Source organism: Acinonyx jubatus, chromosome E4 (genome assembly GCF_027475565.1).
Source record: "Acinonyx jubatus isolate Ajub_Pintada_27869175 chromosome E4, VMU_Ajub_asm_v1.0, whole genome shotgun sequence".
Taxonomy (NCBI): Eukaryota; Metazoa; Chordata; class Mammalia; order Carnivora; family Felidae; genus Acinonyx; species Acinonyx jubatus.
This window is the reverse complement of record NC_069395.1, coordinates 23,851,320-23,874,058: the sequence shown is the minus strand read 5'-3', so window position 1 is coordinate 23,874,058 and position 22,739 is coordinate 23,851,320. Positions and strand designations below refer to the sequence as shown.

General features: G+C 34.5%; 1 protein-coding gene and 1 non-coding gene across 18 annotated transcripts in view; one reads left to right on the top strand and one right to left on the bottom strand.

Moving 5' to 3' along the window:
* KCNT2 (potassium sodium-activated channel subfamily T member 2) overlaps window positions 1-22,739 on the top strand; it is a 360,665-nt gene that overhangs the window by 152,192 nt on the left and 185,734 nt on the right. For all 17 annotated transcript variants that reach the window (XR_003425716.2, XR_008293217.1, XR_008293218.1 and 14 more), the window contains 3 exons: window positions 15,874-16,054; window positions 17,239-17,403; window positions 19,378-19,514. Coding sequence is in view for 14 of the 17 variants with exons in the window: in XM_027074938.2 (XP_026930739.1) it covers window positions 15,874-16,054; window positions 17,239-17,403; window positions 19,378-19,514 (483 nt within the window). In the remaining 3 variants the exon portion in view is untranslated. The remainder of the gene's footprint in view (window positions 1-15,873; window positions 16,055-17,238; window positions 17,404-19,377; window positions 19,515-22,739) is intronic.
* Window positions 2,906-3,012, bottom strand: LOC113604005 (U6 spliceosomal RNA). Its single transcript, XR_003425821.1, has one exon. It is a non-coding gene; the product is annotated as a U6 spliceosomal RNA (small nuclear RNA).

Here is a 22,739-nt window from a genome sequence, read left to right as displayed (position 1 = left end):
CTTCATCTTCTGATGTCTATAGGTCATACTGGAAAATCTACAAACATTGGTTGAAAATCAAATAAAACATTATACCTCTCAAAAACTGTATTTGTTTCATATGGTTTGAGTCATGTACTCAATCTCTTATCCTTATTGATTGTGAAAGTTTTAGATGACATGTAATTCCCAAGGGTATTTTTCTGTTTTTCTGTATATTTAGTGTGTTTGTGGTAATCAAGTTCTGAGCAGGTATTTAAGGATGTATTTTGTCCTCTAGTCTGCATAGTTTAAGTGCTTGGCCACTTTGATTCAGAAAATCTTGCCAAGGTACCATGCCATAAAATTCCTTAAGGATTTTTATTCTGTAACAGTCATTTTTATTTTATTTTTTATTCTTTTAAAGTTTATTTATTTATTTTCGAGAAAGTGAGCAAGCAGGGGTGGGTCAGAGAGAGAAAGAGAGGGAGAGAGAGAGAGAGAGAATCCCAATCAGGCTGCACATTGTCAGCACAGAGCCGGACTTGGGGCTCCAAGTCACGAACTGAGAGATGATATAACCTGAGCCAAAACCAAGAGTCAGGTGCTCAACCAACTGAGCCACCTAGGTGCCCCAAAAGTGATTTTTAAAACAGACATCATCACAAATGGGTATTCATAAAACTATATTACATTAAGGTAGAAATGGCTCTGTGAAAGTTTTGGAAGTCCAGTTTAAGCTATTGTGAATATCAACCACAATTATGCAAAAACATAAACACATGCATGGCAAAAATTCTCTACTTTACAAAATGCATAGTTTCAAAAATAGGTGTATTTAATGTTTGTAAAATAGAAAACCTATAAGTTAGATATAATTAAATACCTATTTAAATAACAGCGAATATGGGGATGCCTGGGTGGCTCAGTCAGTTAAGCGCCTGATGTCGGCTCGGGTCATGATCTCAAGATTCGTGAGTTTGAACCCCGCATGGGGCTTTGTGCTCACAGCTCAGAGCCTGGAGCCTGCTTTTTATTCTGTGTCTCCCTTGCTTTTTCTACCCCTCCCCTGCTTGCTTGCTCACACATGCACACATTCTCTCTCAAAAATAAATAAACATTAAAAAAGAATGGTGAATATGAATGTATGTGTAAAAATAATATAAGAAGAGCAAATTTTGTTGGTATTTTCCCCCCTAAATACTAACATTTTAACATTCAAATCATGAATATTCTCATATGATGATATACTTAGTAGTTACCAAGGTCAGTGAGTGAACTATATAAATAAATACATATTTTATCTATCTATCTATCTATCTATCTATCTATCTATCTATCTATCTATCTACACACACACACACACACACACACACACACACACATATATATATATATATGCAGGCTTACATAATTGTATGAAAATTCTTTCAGTCAGGCAATCTCAGAGATAACTTGTCCTTTTTAAAACATGTCACTAGCCTGTTATTGACATTTTGGCCGAGAAATAGTGCTTAATCTTTTTTTTATCTTGACTGCATTACCAAGAATTAGTTGTCAGTTTCCGTAAATGATGATAGTGAACCCTCCAAAGGTCAGCTAATATCAGCATGACTCTGGTCTTTGTAAATAGTTAAATATTATGAGTTTATTTTGCAAATTGCCTAACTTTTCTTTTTGGAAAGTTGAGAGTTGCAGGTTTGAGAAAAGATTGGACAAGATTACAGCTACTCTCATTAATTCATGGATGATTGTTTGCTGCTAATAACTCTGTTACTAACTCCATAGTAAAGAGGAACAGACATGCTACTTTCTCAACCCCAGTCTCTTTCCCCATAGTCTATGCATATACTGTGTTTATTTTTAATGTTTATTGATTTTGGGAGGGGGAGAGAGAGAGAGAGAGAAAGAGAAAGAAAGAGAGAGAGAGAGGCAGACAGAGACAGACTGCAGGAAGCGGCAGAGAGGCAGGGAGCAAAGGAGAGAGAGACTCCCAAGCAGGCTCCATGCTGTCAGTGCAGAGCCCCACGTAGGGCTTGATCTCATGAACTGTGAGATCATGACCTGAGCCAAAATCAAGTCTGATGCTTAACCAACTGAACCACCCAGGCACGCCATGCACTGACTATATTGCTCTAATAGTACATTTATTTTCTTGTCAAGTGAAAAACAAAGGCTTTATATCTATTTTGTGTAGATAGTTGATTCTTATATTTGACTCATTTTTGTGCTTTTAATTCTTTTATGCTGGGCTGGAATTTAAATAAATACATTACTAAATAAATTACTAAATAAATAAATAAATACTGAATTCATTGAGCATTATTATGTGTCAGACATTTCACTGAGCATTATTAGTTCATTGTATTCCCTTAAGAACCAAATGAAGAAGTTAATATTATTACATTTACTTTCCAGTTGAGGATATGGTTTAAAAAGATTAAGTAATTTACCTAAGTTAGCATTAATTGAGTTATAAGTTAAATGTTTGATTATTAATTTATGGTATGATTATTAGCAATATTATAAAGTTGGGGTTAAAATCATTCACTTTAGATTTAGAAGCTCTTTTATGTAGATGACGGTGTTGTATTCATATCTACATCTCTATTATACAGTACAATGCTTTATTTTAGTAAACCATCCATAAATGTATTTGTATGAATACACATGACTTACCTTTATGAGTAAGGTTACCCTTTTTCTGTTATGAAACATTTAAGTTTTATAGCACCTATTGGTTTTATATAAATCAGTTTGTTTCTTATTTAAAACTTACAGGTATTTTTAAGAACATAGAAATTTTAAGAAAATCATATTAATTTGCATTTTTCCATTTCAAAATCAATGAGTATAAATGAATATGAGTAATTTTTATGTGGATTAACTAAACAAAGATAAATTGAACATGGTGTGACATTGTTTTATTTTTTCCATCTTAAATTGGAATAAAATATTTAATTTCATGAATTTGCGTGTCATCCTTGCGCAGGGGCCATGCTAATCTTCTCTGTATCGTTCCAATTTTAGTATATGTGCTGCCGAAGCGAGCACTAAAATATTTAATTTCAAATGTTCAGGCAGACAATACAGGATAATAAGCAAAATTTTTGTTACAATTAGATATCCACTAAAATTCTAAGCAAGACTTTTTGGTTTTAATGTTATGGCCCAGTCACAAAACAATTTTAAATTTGATTACTATAAAATTTAAAGGCAGGAGTGTTTATTTACATCTATCAGCTATGCTTATTTAGTTTTAAATTCTGCATTATTAAATTCTTCCACCACTTTCAATTCAAGATATAATTTAAACAGTTTAACTGAGTCTTTGACTGACTGAAAAGATGTATCTCTTATGATAAGGCAAAATAGGATATTTTTATTACCAATGTGGACTATTTGAGCACATTCTTAGATTTAGTTTATCAGAAAATCTGCACCCATTATTAAAATCACTTCTGGGTACAGGCACAAAATAATAATTAACTGAAATTCATCAATTATGATCAGGGAGAAGAGGCAGTTTTTGTTTAATAAGAGCCCCAAAGACATATATAAATGAAGTAAGATAACAATCTATATTAAAATGGTTATAATCACTAATGGTTTCTGATCCTTAGCTAGCATGTTGTAGCATTCATAGTTCTTGGAAAAATAGCTAATATATAAATAAAATATTAATGTTTATGAATAATGCAAATCAAAAGTATGTCAATGCTGTATTAGCCTTAAGAATTATATGATAAAGTAACAATAAAGTATCTGTGTATCTATCTATCCTGAAGATACACTTTTTTTCTTTAATTGAAGTACAGTTGACACTGAAGATATATGTCTTTCATTACTTCATAAAAGGAGCTGAATTACTGTTTGGAAAGATAGCTTAAATGAATGATCTAAAATTATTTTTTAGTTGAATGATTGACATAGAACACTAATATACATTTTTATATTTCTTAACTTCAAAATATTGCTAGATGTGTTACTATAACCAAAATAGATTATAATAAGTTGGCAGATACTCTTAACATTCTCCACATATTCCATATAGATACTCCATAACTGGTATCAGGAAATGATGCTATAGCCAAATAATATGATGAGAATAGTCCAGTTTGTGCCTCGTATTAAACTACTCCACATCTTAGTTTTTACTTTTATAAAATTATAACACGGAACGATAATTTTCAAAATACTTTTTAAATCTAACTTTTATGATTCGGTGAGGAGGTTTGAGAGCCTTTTTTCTTTTTTTTTCCTTTTTGCTTAAATAGTGTGAATGTTCTTTCTTTAGAATTTGTTAAGCTTGTGCAAATTTCTGCAAAATTCCCTTTAAACTGTTTCTGCCCTTCAAGTAACATGATTCTTCTAAATAAATACAAGAGCAAAAAGGAAGTAGTTTCAAAAGTTAATGTGACAGTGACATTGGAGTCCAGAATGTATAGTTATTTTAGGCTGATTTCTCTCTAATATTGAGAGTAGTTTCTTTCATAAATCATAAGCTAGACACTTTCCATATTATGAAAAGTTCTATAACTAACATGGTTGAGTTTAGTATTAAAGTATGTAATATTCATGAACAGTGGCAAGTGTGTGATTTTGGGTAAAGTCTTTGATTAGGAAATAGTTAAATGTAGCAAATAATTCAATAACTCAGGTAGTTTTAAACATGTTAGTGACATAGAGAGTTTAGAATGTAATGAGAATAAATATAAGTTTTATAAATACAAGTCAATTTCCAAACTTCAAATTTCCAATTCTTCATTTATCATATTATTTAAGTAGTACTACTAACTGAAACAAATGCTGGAGTTACGAATACTAATTACTAGGGAGAGTAAAACCCAATTCTCTTGTTTATAGAACTTGAATATTTCAAGTGATATTGATTAAAAGGTGGTGGGAAAGTCCATAGATTTATGGAATATTGCATTTGCCTCCCTTGACAAAGAAGTATTTAGTCTTGCCACTTATATTAGATTCCACAGTTAAGTCAGTGGCCATATAAAGATTTTGGATGCTTTTTAAAAATTAATAAATTGTATTTAGTTTATATCTGAAGAGGTTAAAAGGCTTCGTGATTTAAATATGGCAGTAGAAGTCCATGGACGTTATTATGTGCTTAGCAATATTTTAGGTGCTCAGACAACATGGATAAAGAAAGCACTTGGCCTCCATTCATATAGAGGATTATAGACAGTGGACACCAAACCCAACAAATGATTAAAACTTTTTCTTTTTTTTTTTTTTTGAGTTTTTTTATTTTATTATTTTTTAAATTTACGTCCAAATTAGTTAGCATATAGTGCAACAATAATTTCCGGAGTACATTCCTTAATGCCCCTTCCTCATTTAGCCTATCCCCCCTCCCACACCCCTTCCAATAACCCTCTGTTTGTTCTCCATATTTATGAGTCTCTTCTGTTTTGTCCCCCTCCCTGTTTTCATATCATTTTTGTTTCCCTTCCCTTATGTTCATCTGTTTTGTCTCTTGAAGTCCTCATATAAGTGGAGTCATATGATATTTGTCTTTCTCTGACTAATTTCACTTAGAATAATACCCTCCAGTTCCATTACATAGTTGCAGATGGCAAGATTTCATTCTTTTTGGTTGCTGAGTAATACTCCATTTTATATATATATATATATATATATATATATATATATATATATATATATATATACACACATACATACACACACACCACATCTTCTTTATCCATTCTCCATCAGTGGACATTTGAGCTTTTTCATACTTTGGCTATTGTTGATAGTCCTGCTATAAATATGGGGGTGCATGTGTCCCTTCAAAACAGCACACCTGTATCCTGTGGATAAATGCCTAGTAGTGCAATTGCTGGGTCATAGGATAGTTCTATTTTTAGTTTTTTGAAGAACCTCTGTATCCTGTGGTAAATGCCTAGTAGTGCAATTGCTGGGTCATAGGATAGTTCTATTTTTAGTTTTTTGAAGAACCTCCGTACAGTTTTCCGGAGTAGCTGCACCAGCTTCCATTCCCACCAACAATGCAAAAGAGATCTTCTTTGTCCACATCCTCGCCAACATCTGTTGTTGCCTGAGTTGTTAATGTTAGCCATCTGACAGGTGTAAGGTGGTGTCTCATTGTAGTTTTGATTTGTATTTCCCGGATGATGAGTATTGTTGGGCATTTTTTCCTTTGTCGGTTGGCCATCTGGATGACTTCTTTGGAGAAGTGTCTATTCATGTCTTTTGCCCATTTCTTCACTGGATTATTTGTTTTTTGGGTGTTGAGTTTGGTAAGTTCTTTATAGATTTTGGATACTAATCCTTTATCTGATATGTTGTTTGCAAATATCTTCTCCCGTTCTGTCGGTTGCCTTTTAGTTTTGCTGATTGTTTCCTTCCTGTGCAGAAGGTTTTTATTTTGATGAGGCCCCAGTAGTTCATTTTTGCTTTTGTTTCCCTTGCCTCCAGAGACCTGTTGAGTAAGAAGTTGCTGCGGCCAAGATCAAAGAGGTTTTTGCTTGCTTTCTCCTCGAGGATTTTGATGGCTTCCTGTCTTACATTGAGGTCTTTCATCCATTTGGAGTTTCTTTTTGTGTATGGTGTAAGAAAGTGGTCCAGGTTCATTGTTCTGCATGTGTCTGTCCAGTTTTCCCAGCACCACTTGCTGAAGAGACTGTCTTTATTCCATTGGTTATTCTTTCCTGCTTTGTCAAAGAATAGTTGTTCATACGGTTGTGGGTCCATTTCTGGTTTCTCTATTCTGTTCCACTGATCTGAGTGTTTGTTCTTGTGCCAGTACCATGCTGTCTTGATGATTTCAGCTTTGTAGTATAGCTTGAAGTCTGGGATTGTGATGCCTCCTGCTTTGGTTTTCTTTTTCAAGATTGCTTTGGCTATTTGGGGTCTTTTCTGGTTCCATACCAATTTTAGGATTATTTGTTCTAGTTCTGTGAAGAATGCTGGTGTTGTTTTGATAGGGATTGCATTGAATATGTAGATTGCTTTGGGCAGTATCAACATTTTAACAATATTTGTTCTTCCTATCCAGGAGCATGGAATATTTTTCCTTTTTTTGTGTGTCTTCTTCAATTTCTTTCATAAGATTTCTATAGTTTTCAGTGTATAGATTTTTCACCTCTTTGGTTAGATTTATTCCTAGGTATTTTATGGTTTTTGGTGCAATTGTAAATGGGATGGATTCCTTGATTTTTCTTTCTGTTGCTTCTTTGTTGGTGTATAGGAATGCAACCGATTTCTGTGCATTGATTTTATATCCTGCAACTTTGCTGAATTCATGAATCAATTCTAGCAGTTTTTTGGTGGAATCCTTTGGGTTTTCCATATAGGGTATCATGTCATCTGCAAAGAGTGAAAGTTTGACCTCTTCCTGGGCGATTTAGATGCCTTTGCTTTCTTTGTGTTGTCTGATTGCAGAGGCTAAGACTTCCAAACTATGTTGAATAACAGTGGCGAGAGTGGACATCCCTGTCTTGTTCCTGACCTAAGGGGGAAAGCTGTCAGTTTTTCCTCATTGAGGATGATATTAGCGTTGGGTCATTCATATATGGCTTTTATGATCTCGAGGTATGCTCCTTCTATCCCTACTTTCTGAAGGGTTTTTAAGAAGAAAGGATGCTGTATTTTGTCAAATGTTTTCTCCGCATCTATTGAGAGGATCATATGATTATTGTCCTTTCTTTTATTGATGTGATGAATCATGTTAATTGTCTTGTGGATATTGAACCAGCTCTGCATCCCAGGTATAAATCCCACTTGGTCATGGTGAATAATTTTTTAAATGTATTGTTGGAGCCGGTTGGCTAATATCTTGTTGAGAATTTTTGCATTCATGTTCATCAGGGAAATTGTTCTATAGCTTCTCCTTTTTAGTGGGGTCTCTGTCTGGTTTTGGAATCAAGGTAATGCTGGCTTCATAGAAAGAGTTTGGAAGTTTTCCTTCCATTTCTATTTTTGGGAACAGCTTCATGAGAATAGGTGTTAACTCTTCCTTAAATGTTTGGTAGAATTCCCCTGGAAAGCTGTCTCGCCCTGGACTCTTGTTTTTTGGCAGATTTTTGATTACTAATTCGATTTCCTTACTGGTTATGGGTCTGTTCAAATTTTCTGTTTCTTCCTGTTTCCGTTTTGGTAGTGTATATGTTTCTAGGAATTTGTCTATTTCTTCCAGATTGCCCATTTTATTGGCATATAATTGCTCATAATATTCTCTTATTATTGTTTTTATTTCTGCTGTGTTGGTTATGATCTCTCCTCTTTCATTCTTGATTTTATTTATTTGGTTCCTTTCCTTTTTCTTCTTGATCAAACTGGCTAGTGGTTTATCAATTTTGTGAATTCTTTCAAAGAACCAGCTTCTGTTTTCATTGATCTGTTCTACTGTTTTTTTTTTTCGTTTTGATAGCATTAACTTCTGCTCTAATCTTTATCATTTCCTGTCTTCTGCTGGTTTTCGGTTTTATTTGCTGTTCTTTTTCCAGCTGTTTAAGGCATAAGGTTAGGTTGTATATCTGAGATCTTTCTTCCTTCTTTAGGAAGGTCTGGATTGTTATATACTTTGCTTTTATGACCAGGTTTGCCACGTTCCAGAGGTTTTTGGTTGTGGTGTTATCATTTTCATTGGCTTTCATATACTTTTTAATTTCTTCTTTAACTTCTTGTTTGGCCCATTCATTCTTTAGTAGGATTTTCTTTAGTCTCCATGTATTTGTTACCTTTCCAAATTTTTTCTTGTGGTGATTTCGAGTTTCATAGTGCTGTGGTATGAAAATATGCATGGTATGATCTTGATCTTTTGTACTTGCTGAGGCATGATTTGTGTCCCAGTATGTGGTCTGTCCTGGAAAACGTTCCACGTGCACTAGACAAGAATGTATATTCAGCTGCTTTAAGATGAAATTTTCTGAAGATACCTGTTAAGTCTATCTTGTTCAGTGTGTCATTCAAACCCATTGTTTCCTTTTTGATTTTTTTATTACATGATTTGTCCATTGCTATGAGTGGGGTGTTGAAGGCTCCTACTATTATGGTATTATTATCAATGAGCTTCTTTATGTTTGTGATGAATTGATTTATATATTTGGGTGCTATCACGTTCAGTGCATAAATGTTGTTAGGTCTTCTTGGTGGACAGACCCCTTAATTATGATATAATGCCCTTTCTTCACCTCTTGTTACAGTCTTTATTTTAAAGTCTAGATTGTCTGATATAAGTATGGCTACTCCGGCTTTCTTTTGTTGACCATTAGCATGATAGATGGTTCTCCATCCACTTATTTTCAACCTGAAGGCGTCTTTAGGTCTAATGTGGGTCTCTTGTAAACAGTATATAGATGGATCTTGTTTTCTTATCCATTCTGTTTGTTACCATTTCTGACTTTTGATTGGAGCACTGAGTCCACTGACGTTTAGAGTGAGTACTGAAAGATAGGAATTTATTACCATTATGTTGCTTGAAGAGTTGGAGTTTCTGGTGGTGTTCTCTGGTCCTTTCTAATCTTTGTCGCTTTTGTTATTTATTTATTTATTTATTTATTTATTTGTCATCTTTTCTCCCCTCAGAGAGTCCACCTTAAAATTTCTTGCAGGGCTGGTTTAGTAGTCACAAACTCCTTTAATTTTTGTCTGGGAAACTTTTTATCTCTCCTTCTATTTTGAATGACAGGCTTGCTGGATAAAGATTTCTTGGCTGCATATTTTTCTGATTCAGCACATTGAATATATTCTGCCACTCCTTTCTGGCCTGCCAAGTTTCTGTGGATAGGTCTGCTGCAAACCTGATCTGTCTTCCCTTGTAGGTTAAGGACTTTTTTTCCCTTGCTGCTTTCATGATTCTCTCCTTGCCTGAGTATTTTGTGAATTTGACTCTGATATGCCTTGTTGATTGTCGGTTTTTGTTGAATCTAATGGGAGTCCTCTGTGCTTCCTGGATTTTGATGTCTATGTCTCTCCCCAGGTTAGGAAAGTTTTCCACTATGATTTGCTCACATAACCCTTCTACCCCTATTTCTCTCTTACCCTTCTGGGACCCCTATGATTCTGATGTTGTCCCTTTTTAATGAGTCACTGATTTCTCTAATTCTGAAATCATGTGCTTTTGACTTAATCTCCCTCTTGTTTTCTGCTTCATCATTCTCCATAAGTTTGTCCTCTATATCACTGATTCTGTGTTCTCCCTTGTCCATCCTTGCCGTGGTGGTATCCATTCAAGATTGCAGCTCAGTTATAGCATTTTTTACTTCATCCTGACTAGCTTTTACTTCTTTTATCTCCACAGAAAGGGTCTCTAATCTATTTTGACTCCAGCTAGTATTCTTATTATTGTGATTCTAAATTCTGGTTCAGACATGTTGCTTGTATCTGTGTTGGTTACGTCCCTGGCTATCGTTCTTCCTGCTGTTTCTTTTGGGGGTGAATTCCTGCTGAATTCTGTGGTTCAGGCTGTGCAGATTGTTGTGTTAATCCTCAGATCAGTTTTCTAGGTGTGCAGGATTGTTTAATGTTGGTCTGGCTGTATTTAATGGATGTGAGACACACAAAAAACTTCCTTGTTGTTCTGCCATCTTGGCTCCTCCCCCAACTTTTTCTTTTTTTTTTTATTTGAGCAGGATAAGAAAGATTAAGAGTATATATGATGGTCAGTATAGAAGTAAAGACTTGGAAGATGTGAGGAATTAGTAATTAGTGATGACAAAATCTGGCGCAATAGGGTTGTAGACAGAGAGAGTGGTCCATGACAAGGAACATGCCTCTTATGTTGATCAGAGAGCAAGAATGCCAGTGTAGCTGGGTAGAGTGAAACACAGGGATAAGAGTAGAAAATAAGTCTGAAAGGCATAGGGAAGGGTCAGATTGGTTAGTGTGTTATAAACAAATCTAAGAACATTAGCTTTTAGTCAAATGAAATTGGGAGCCCTCTTAGGGTTTTCAGTAGGGGAATAGCATGATCTGACCTATGTTTTCATAGGATAACTCTGGCACGATGGTGATAGGTTTCTAGGAGAAGGATGGGAGTGTTCACTGTAGTGCAGGGCAGAGAAGATGATGGCATGAAATATTGCAGTAGCATGGTGAGTAGTGATAGTGGGTTCTGGTTATATTTTGAAGCTTGAAACCGTAGGGTTTGATAAGGGTTTGGATGTGATCTGTGAAAGAAAGAGACAAGTCAAAGATGACTCTAGGATTTTGACACTATCAACAAGAGAGCGGGGTTTGCCAACACTGGATTTGAAGAATTTGTTAAGAGCAAATTTAGAGAGGAGTTTTTGGATTCAGTTTCGACGTTAGAAATATTAGAAATAAAAGGAGGATGTTTAAAGAAGATTTGGGTGCTACTTTATGTTTCAGGAATAGCAGTGAGGCTGGTGTGGTTAGAGGGCAGTGAGTAAGGGATGGTCTTTAGAAGATAAGATCTGAGAAGAGCCAGGGGCTTTTGGATTTTATTGTGAATAAGATAAAAGGGCATTGAGAGTTAGGAACAGAGAGGGAACAGATTAGATCTATAACTGAAAAGGATTATTGTTTCCTTGGGCTAGATATTTAAATATGGTATGCCTTATTTTCTTATGGGAAGAAGAAAGTAAATTCATTTATTTATTACAAAAATAATAATTGACTTAGAAGATAATATATTAATATCACCATTTTTTTAAAATGTAATGACATTGTTATCCATGGACATAAGCAGTGACCCAGTAAATGAAACTCTAAATGAAACCAGTTGGTGGGCCTATTCAAAATCATAGAGAAACTCTAAAAGTAATTCAGTATATTTACCTTAATAGTTCTTAAAAAAGTTGATTTTTGTTTTTATGTAATAATATCAGACATGTAACAGCTGGTGTGGGATTCTTCATTTTCATGTTGCTTTAGTGAGTATTAAGGAATATCAAGTCTTGAATCTTAAATGTGAAATTGATAAATATGTGAAAGGTTCATATAATTTTTCTAGGTCAAGTAAAATGGCATTTTACATAAGGATTATAAGAAATGATTGCAAGTATTGATTAACTACAGTTATGTTAATGCAATTAAATATCTTAGACTGTAAGATGATGCATTCAATAAAATTTATTATGATTTATATAGGTTGTGATAATTTTTATCACTTGTACAGTTTGGTGAACTGAAAAACAAAAGTTCATGGGTACAGAATTCTGTAGCTCCTCTCATGAGGGGGTGGCATCTATTTCCACACCCCTCCAATGTGAGCTGATCTTGTGACTTGGTTTGGCAAACAGAATGGGGCAGATAAAGCTAGGTTCTTAAGAGGACTTTCAGTTGCCCTTATTGCCCTGAGACAGTAAGGAAGATGGTTTAGTCTATTTGAGGATAAGTGGTCACATGGAGAAAAACCAAGCCAGGCACACAGACAACGACGAACACTGGCCATTTGGCACAGGATTGAGGCCATCTTGGACCTTTCATTCTAGCCAGACTTCTAGTCCAATGAGCCACATGAGCAAGCCTAAGAAAACCAGAGAAACTTCCCATGTAACACAGAATTTATCATGTGAAATGATAAATTTTTACTGTTTTAAGCCATTGAGTTTTGGGCAATTTGTTATTCAGTGATAAAAAACTGAAATGCATGAATGAAATACTTTTTGGAGTTTGCATATATTATCTGAGTATGGTTTAACCAGGTGTTTTTTGGTTCATTTAGCAGTTAGTTAATCAGTGCCTACCAAGCACTTTGTGCTCAGTGCTCTAGGAAATAAAAATATACAGTTTAAATAGTGTCAGTAGGGTAAATAATAGTTGAGTTGGGATAATAAGTATTAAACTCTAAAAATTGGTATTTGTATAAGACATGAACTCATACGCTCTCAGAATTCAGCAGGAACTTCTGGAATTTCTTGAAATTGAGATTCAATAAAGTCTATGAGGGAACTTCATTTTTGAGCTAGGGTTCAAAAAATAGGAATCGTAGTAGGTGTTGCAGGAAGAGGGCTCTCAGTTGAAGGGAATGGATTAGGCAAAAGTAGAAATAGAGGGTAAGGATTATATACTATGATACGTATACGATGTAAATAGTAAGTGAAAGGGAGATAAGTTTGAGAAAACACAGATTAGATCCAGATGCTAGAGTCTAGTTAATTCTGTATGTATCACATATCTATTACAAAATAACAAGTCACCTAAAGAGGAGTGCCTTAAAACAGCATAGTTTGTTGTCTCTCACAATTCTGTGGTTGGTAACTAGGCAGTGTTTCTCCTGATCTCACCTTCAGTACTCTTGGCTTCAGTCATGTGATGGCCTGACAGGAGTTGGAGCATCCAAGGTGGCCCTACTCTCATGTCTAGCAGTTGGTGCTGGCTGTCAGCTGGGACATTTTGGTTTTTTCCACATGACCTGTAAGCCTTCAGTAGATCGTACCAGTCCGCTTCATAGAATTGTAGTCTCAGTCTTCTAAGATGGTGAGAACAAGAGCTTCAGGATCTTTTAAGATCCACACTCTGTGACCCACACAGCATCACTTCTATAGTATTCTGTTGGTCAAAACAAGTTATTAGGCCATTAAAATGTAAGGACGTGGAGAACTAGTTTTCGCTTTTGATGGGAAGTACAGCAATACCACACTGCAAAGGGGTATGAACATAGGAAGACTTGATTTACTGGCATCTATCATAATAATCTATCACACCATGAATTAAAGAGTGTTGTTAAACAGTAAGAATCCAATGGCTGTTTTGAACCTGAGATTGGCGTATGTGTATGTAAGCTTTGTTTAAGAATGTGAATATGGCCCTTATGAATAGGTCATTTTAAATATGAGAGCAAACTAAGAGCAGGAAGTAAGAGTAGGGGACTTTTCTAGTAGTTTAGGGGAAGATAATGTTTGAATTACAAAGTGGACATTTTTATCTATAAGCAGGAATTGACATTTAATGTGTAGTTATGCAAAATATAGTAAGCCTTCACATTTGAATTTTTAAAGATGTATAATTTATCTTCACTTTTATTTTCTACTATAGTATAAAAGATAAGTATAAATTGTTTACATTTTCAAATATATATTATTGTAAATAAAATAAAAAACCTAATCCACAAAAATGATTGTTATCAAACAGTTGTTCTCTTTGGTTATGGTAAGATTTTATCTGAATAGTATTATAATTAGCTTGACTGTTATACTGCATAGGGGCAGCTGAGCAAATAACCTGATACAAATGAACTCATGTGACCTGGCCGGCAGCTCACAGAAAATTCCTAAGCATAGAACAAGGGCAATTTTTACATTCTGAAAACCTGGAGTTAAAAAAAGAAAAAAAAAAAAAGAAGGGGCACCTGGGTGGCTCAGTAGGTTAAGCGTCTGACTTTGGCTCAGGTCATGATCTCATGGTTCGTGAGTTCAAATCCTGCATTGGGCTCTCTGCTGTCAGTGCAGAGCCCGCTTAGGATCCTGTTTCCCTCTCTTTCTGCCCCTCCCCCGCTCAGTCTCACTCCTCTCTCAAAAATAAATGAAAATATTTTTTAAAAAAAGGAAAAGAAGAAAAGAACAGTTTCTGCCTCAGCAGTAAAATGATATCAAGTACTCTAGGCTTTCTCTTCTGTCCCTTGATTTAACTACTTGTGTATTTACCCAACTACCTAACTATCCACCTGCGTATTCTCTGCCTTAGAAAAATAAAACAACAAAAAAATATTTAAGATAATTAAACATGTTTTGTATGTAACTTAAATAAATAAGAAAATTATCTTAAAAGGATAGAAAAGGAATTTCTTGAATTTAAATATTGAGTACTATTTATTCATGGTCGCCAAAATCACGCTATGTCCGCTCGTTGTGCATAGGGGTTGGAATGAGTGTCCAAAAGTAAACACAGATTGTTTTGGACAGATTTGTAGAGGAATAATTTATATGCCTTATAGTGCACTCATTTTAAGTGTAAATACCAACCATTTTAAATGCATTTACAGAGTTCTGCAATCATCACCACATTCCCGTTGTAGAACATTTTCTATTACTCTATTCCCACCATCAGCCCCAGGCAGCCACTGGTCTGCCCTGTTTCTCTTTTCTGGGCATTTTGAATTAACAGTATCATAAAGTCTGTAGTCTTGTACATGTGTCTTCTTTCACTCAGCATGTTTTTGCGATTTATCCATATTGTAACATGCATCAATACTTGTTTTTTTCCCCCTTGCTGAATCATATGCCATCATACACTGATTTATGTTACAGATATGATTTATGAGAGATATGACTTATATCTCCAAAAATGTACAATATATATATTTATTTCATAGTGTCACCATGCCTTTTATTTATTTATTTTTATTTTTAGTATTATTATTTTTTTAGCCTGTAGTTGGGCTATTTTTAATGCTATTTTAACCATTTTACTTTGGGGACATCTTGTAACAATTTCTATGCTACTCTCTGACTTAGCTTTGTACAGATGGTGATCTCTTGAGAGTGAGTTGGCACCTGTTAAATCCTCAAACCTTTCATGTATACATGAAACACACACACACACACACACACACACACAATATACACACATATTATACAATAAGATAGCTTCCTGTAAAAAAAAAAGGCTATCACTCTTTTACAGGGAATAAATTTAGCAATTTCTGTCTCTATTTTCCCTGGCATGCATTCAAAATGTCTGTGTAAGTCAGCCATGAAATTCAGTCTATTCCTTTTACATTCTACTCAGGTATACTCTGTGATATTTTGGCTACAACTTTTGATTATTAATAAAAATAATATTATATTTGGTTAATTAGGTAAAAACTTAAAAATTATGTTTTCATGAGAAAAAATATATTGTACAATATAAGATTCCAACTCACTAAATGTGCTTTATGTAATGTGCTTTGGCTTTCAAAAGAATAATAAGAAATAATGTGCCCAATTTAAAAGTTTTAATTTTAATGCACATTTGTTTCCTTAGCATTTGTGGAATCCAACATCTTGAACGGATAGGAAAGAAGCTGAATCTCTTTGACTCCCTTTATTTCTGCATCGTGACATTTTCTACTGTGGGCTTTGGGGATGTCACGCCTGAAACCTGGTCCTCTAAGCTTTTTGTTGTTGCCATGATCTGTGTTGCTCTTGTGGTTCTACCCATACAGGTAAACACAGCCAGGTTAAGTTTTACAGAAATGTATAAAGCCTTATAAAATGAAATCTTCCATGCTTAGAATGAAATGTGGGTGGTTTATTAATCTATTAACACATGTTATTATTGTATCTAGTCAATTAATTAAAATGGCCTCAGGAAATTCCTTCTCACATTATATTAGAAACTGATTTTTTACCCCTATTCACGAGTGATAAAGCTCACATCTCATTCCAGTTCTTGAAGATGTTTCTTTTATATAGAGGGTATTTAACTTGTTAATTATAAGATCACAGGATTTAGTTGTAATTATAGAATGATAGACCAAGGAAATAAACGTATGAAGGTTTGATTTCTTTTGATTCTTGAAATAATATAAAAGCTGAACATTGTGGTAAGTAAAAATGGATCGCATTTATTGGTCAACTAAAACAAAATCTGAAGATGATACATAAATATTATGCAACGTTTTGGGAGTGGATAAGGTGGTCGCAAAGGGACAGAGGTATAAAAGGAGACTAAAGATGAGTAGATGCGATCTGCAACTCGTTCTTACAGTGAACTTTTGGGTGTCTGTGGGTGAGCAGGTTAGAAATAAGATATGGCAAATAAAAATCAAATTTGTATCTTCCATTACAAACCCTTGGCCACAGTTTATCTAAGTATACTTTATGTAGGTATGAAAAAGATCTTCCCACTCCTGTTCAACCATGCGTGTATTCCTTCCTGACATCCCTCCTCTATTCCATCTACTTCCCTTACGTACCAACTGCTGCTATGCAACTAGAATGTGGCCGTGTGTGTTGGGTATCCCTCATTGCATGAGATGTGTGCTGAACTTAGTAGAAAAATGTAGAAGAAATGCCATTGAGGTTTTTCTCTTTGATGCAGGGCATGGCACATCATGGCTGCCTGCTTTCCTGGGTGTAAAGCAGAGGCACAAACCTTTTAGTGTTAGTAATATAATAGGAAATTCATATTAATATGTTTCTATAGAGACCTGAAACCCCCAAGAAGCATTAGCGACCTCTGCAGCAATCACATGAAAAGTCTGTTATTGAAGGGAATGTGGATAATTTGAATCTCAATGAGTTCCATCTAAGAAATTGAGTATATCTAATAAACAATGGATGTATTGCATTGGTTTTTATTTTTATGCCTAGTGTTTTTCATTCATATGTGGAAAATGCATTACAGTTTGAACAGCTGGCCTATTTGTGGATGGAGAGGCAAAAGTCAGGTGGAAACTATAGTCGACATAGAGCTCAAACTGAGAAGCATGTTGTTCTGTGTGTCAGTTCACTGAAGATTGATTTACTTATGGACTTTTTAAATGAATTCTATGCTCACCCAAGACTTCAGGTACATTAAAATTATGTTATGCATTTTACTGGATCATACCTAACATATTGTCAAAGTCAATTAACTGAAGGTGCAGCCTGCGTTCTGGAGGATTTTATTTATATGCTCCAATTTAGAAAGAGTAAATGAAGAACTACAAATATAACCGGGAACATAGAAAAAATGCTTAAAGAATACACAGTATTTTAAGTTTCCTTCTGTATCTACACTAAAAGACAGATGGAATTATGTTAATGCTACAGAGAAATGTTTTCTTTGAATTAAAAGGATTGTTTTTTTTCTCTTTTGGGTAATGTATAAATGATATTTTTATGAAACAGTGAAATTTAAAATAAAATATAAAACAATGAAAAAGTAATTTCAGAGTATCATCTACTTGAAAATATCAAAAATTTTATCAAGTGTTGCTGATAGAAATGTAGAAGTCTGAAATTTCCATTTTTTTCCTTTGTTTCCTAGAATGTAACTAGGTCGTATAGTAGCAATGAATCACCAAAAATTGGACAATAACTGGCTGAATTGAGAACACTAATTCAGAAAAAAAAATCTCTTCATCTGTCTATGCAGATAAAATCTTCAGATACTTTTCCACTTGCCATGGTAGTGGGCCAGTGTAGATTTAGGTAATCTCCTTTCCTGCTTAATGCACTTAATTTAGGTCAAACAGGAAAGAGCTACTTGAATGTCTTGTATTTCCTCAGTCAAGTTGTCAAGAGGTTGGACAATCTTAAGGTCAAGACAGTACTGAGTACAGTTCTAATTAAATCTCCCTTAAATTGACTTGGAGAACTTAAAAAAATTTTTATTATTTATTTATTTGTGTGTGAGAGAGAGACAGAGTGTGAGTGGGAGTGGGGTAGAAAAAGAGGAAGGCACAGAATCTGAAGCAGGTTCCAGGCTTTGAGCTGTCAGCACAGAGCCCGACGAGGGGTTCGAATCCATGAACCATGAGATCATGACTTGAGCTGAAGTTCAGCCCTTAACCAATTGAGCCACTCAAGTACCCCACACTGGAGAACTTTTAAAATACTTAAAAAAATATTTTTAAAAATGCAATTTATAAGTGATACTTAAATTACATGATACATTCTTTTGTTTTCATATAATTTGCATTTTTGAAGAAATACCATATTTATTTTTATTTTTATGCATATTAAATAATTGCAGGTTTTCTCTTTATAACCCATAAAGAAAATCTATTTTGGGGAAAATTTGAACCCCCAAATTTTGATATATAGTAATTTATTCTGATAAATATCAATATGGAGAGTTCTCAAAACTGCCCAGATTTCTACCAGATATATTTTAGAGTGATAAAATGGTGAATATTTACCACAGAATTGTAATTCCTATAACCTGTGTATTAAACTATTTTATCACTCAGAATACCTTTGTATTTTCTCCAAAGGACCATTATTTTGAAATACATGATCTTAAACTGTTAAATTTACTTTGTATTATCAATATTCTTATGAATCCTTATCCATTCAGATATTCATCAGAGATTTTTCATTATTATCAATAAATAATAATATGACCAAATGATATAAATCACCATCATAGTTTTTCAAATAGTAAGTAACAGTTTGAAGTATGAATTGATTTTTAAGCACCTCTTCCCTGTGTGTATTGTATATTTTAGAATTAGCCTGAAGTTATTACTGAAAACTTCATAGGCTGGAAATGTATACATAGTAAGCACCGGTTACTTTCTCTTCATGGTACTAATGAGACTGAAAAAGATCAGGATTATTGTATTTTGTTTTATGTGATTTTTCTATGTCTCAGTTATGTTTATTATAGTGTCATGTTAATTAATACATGCCCAGGTTTTAAATGCAGATTTTTAATTACTAGTGAAAGTTTATTTCTCTTTCATTGTATTTCTAAATGTTCTTAGACATTCTGTTTACTTATGTAATATAAAACACAGCATTATTGATTTCATCCTATTGCCCATTTTATTTTGAACAGGATTATTATGTGGTGATTTTGTGTCCTACTGAAATGGATGTGCAAGTTCGGAGGGTACTGCAGATTCCAATGTGGTCACAAAGAGTTATCTACCTTCAAGGCTCAGCCCTTAAAGATCAGGATCTGTTGAGAGCAAAGTAGGTATCCCTATCTATTTTCCATCTTGCAATACTTTAATATCTTTTCTCTCCTCCAAATTTTAGCGGTTTTCTTCTTGAAAGGTGTATTTAAGTACTTTTGAATACAGGGTCTTGCCTTTATCCTACTGCTGGTCAAATTGAAAGGTTAAAAATATAAAACCAGTGTTTTGCTCCTCTTTCTCAGTGCGAGGATATTCAGTGGACCGTGTCCACACAACACAATAAGGAGTGTGGCATGGTGTAATTAGCTGAGTTATCCAGACCCACTGTTAGAGTAGTCTCTGAATCCTTGAATACTGTTTTTATTCCACAAATAAAAATCTTGTGCCAAACATTATGTGAAATGCCAAAGCAGTTTGAGTCACGGTTTAAATTTTTAGAGTTTGTATTATATAGTGGGCAGATGACACTTCTGTTGCCTGGTGTTAGAGTTGTCCCTGGGGGCTGGAGGAATCAGAAGAGTAACTGAGTCTTAGTTGCTCTTTTCCTGTTGCACATGTGCTAGCCAGCCTCGCTTAAAGGTGACATAGGCATAGGCATTTGTCACAAATCATGGGGTCGTTCCATATAAGCAGAGTGAAAGCATGGTTGGGCAGACCATGGACACCAGGGAGTCAGGGCATCTGCAAACAATACCCATAGCTTCAGAAGCCAGAAGAAATCTTTAGCAGAGGTGGTTTTGCTCCATGTTTTTTGTTGCTTTTAAAGTTTTAAACATGTCTTTGTTGGGGAGGAAAAAATATCTTGTCCCTTTCTAGGTCCTTCTAGCTGGACTAAGAATCAAATTGACAAGAGACAGATTAACAAGAGAAAATCAAATTTAATAGTTCATGTACAGGGAATCCATACGGATGTGGAACTTTCAAAGATAGTTAAGCAAAAGGAGGTATATATGTCATTCTGAACTAAGGAGAAGGGGTAGAGGAGAAGGGGTAGAGGTCTTCCAAGGGAAGGAAAATAATTTACAGGAAGATGAAAAAGAATAATTAATTTGGTAAGCATATGTTTGCTGGGCCACTCAGAGAGAATGGGACATGGAAAATTTTGATCAAACAGGCCTTGCTAAGGTTCCTCCCTCCCTATCCTACCTAGCTTATATCCTAAGGTAGTTATCTATGGTGATAGCTCTCTTCCTGGAGCAGATTTTCTCATCTAATCTAAATTCTTCTTAGGCAGTGAGGAGGGAGATAAAGACCTTTTCCTGAATCTGCTGGGTTTTGATTGCTTTTTAGCTTAAAATAGTCTTCATGCCAAAGTGGCCCATCTTGGGGTGGCCTGCCCTTGGATCCTACATCTACATATTTATCCTTGAGTTGTCTTACAAAGTCTTTTAAATATGTCTCCTCACTGAATTTTAGAGCATACATTTTTTTTTTCTTTGTTGTTGTTGTTTTATTTTTTTCTGGCTGCCTTGGTACGTGTGTTAGTGGGTATGGGTGTGTTTGTGCATGTTCTGTGTGTGTGTACGTGTGTGTGTGTGTGTGTGGTGTGTATGTGTATGTGTGTGCAGGATGGTGATGGAAAAGAACAGAAGAAAATTCTCAAACTCTTTTTTGCTACATACTCCTGCAAGTTGATGACTAGATATTTTGTAACTGGAACTTTGACATTACTTTTGATTTAGATGCAACAGGTCACTTAAAGTGAGATCTTCAATGATTTAATACCTTCTGAAACAAAAAAGTTAGTAGAAACTATCAGGATATAATGAATGGTGCATAATTAGGAAATTTAGTTTCTTTGAAAATATATTAGTTTTTTTGGCGGATTAAATACTTCATAGTTGTCACTGTACGTACAGTAGTTAAGTCAGATTCTCCCAGTACCTCAAGTAAAAGATGACTTTAGGTGTTTGCTATTTGCTATCTAAATGCATTATTTGGGAACTCTAAAAAAATAGTTGCTTAGGCACTAACATAACTTGGATCTTTATATTCATCTGCATCGGTAATCAATACGTTTATTTTATTGTATACATTAAGTTCTTCACATAAGAATAATTCCCATATTATGTTCACTATGAATTTATGTGATAAATGAATCCTTTTCATTATGTAATAAAGTAAGCTCTTAGAATTATCTGGTAGTATTTTAGCTTGATACTATAGAAAGTAGCAGAATTTGCTGCCCCCAAATGTGCCTCCAAGGCAGGATTATCACAAGCTGGTTATTTTTAAGGAAACAGTAGACTAGGAAAAACTGAAAGCCAAGTAGAAGTTAACCCTTTTTGTAAGGGATATTTACATTTGTAAGGAACATCTCAATCCATAAGGCTGGCTCCCCCTCAGTGCCTGGAAGAGGAGGATAACTCCATCTCTGGAAATTTTTGTGAATGAGAAGGCAAAGACCTAAATCTGCATAACAATCTTACCCTTGTTTACTGTGCTCTCCTGATAGGTCCCATATCTGGTTCCCCCTACCTTTAGCCAAACATCTTTTGTCTTTAGCTGAAGAAGGAGTTTAAGGTGGTGGCCTCATGGGAGAGGAGTTAATAGTTTTCCTTTGTGTCTCCCACTTGTACCTTATATAGGAAGTATATGTGTTATTAAACTTGTTTGTTTTTCTTCTGTTAATCTGTCTTTTTATTACAGAAGGGGTCTCAGCCAAGAACCTAGAAGGGTAGAGGGAAAATTATTTGCTTATATATTTATTAATTTCACAATTTAGAATTAGCATAATTCATTTATTATTAATAGTATTAAAATGATTTCTCAGCAAAATCAACCACATTTACAAGAATCATTCATTCATTGGAAATTAAAAAGGATGATAGGATGAGAGAGGTAGCAGGCTGGTAATACTAAAAAATCTGGGTTAAGAAAGAAGTATTCATTTTATGTTCATTTCTTATCCTAATGTCATATAAAGATTTGGGATTTAATGTTAACTAATACATTCTTCAACACAATTTCCCATGCAAGAAACAAGGAGTAGGATTCTCCAAACCAGTTCCAAAGGTCAGTTGCATGAATTTTGAATTGCTTTGTTGAAGATGATGTTTTGAAAATGTTATGCAATACTCATTATCTTATAACCATGGCTTAGTATTTTTCCAAAACTGTTTGGTTTGGTCTAATTTCATGGACTTTTCTCTTTTCGCTGCATAGAAAATATAATTTTTGGGAGGGGGGAAGGTTTATTTTATCATAATGAACCAAAAAGACAAAACATTTCTTATTTTGAAATTAACGTTTTGATGTTTTTATTTTTTTTAAGGATTTT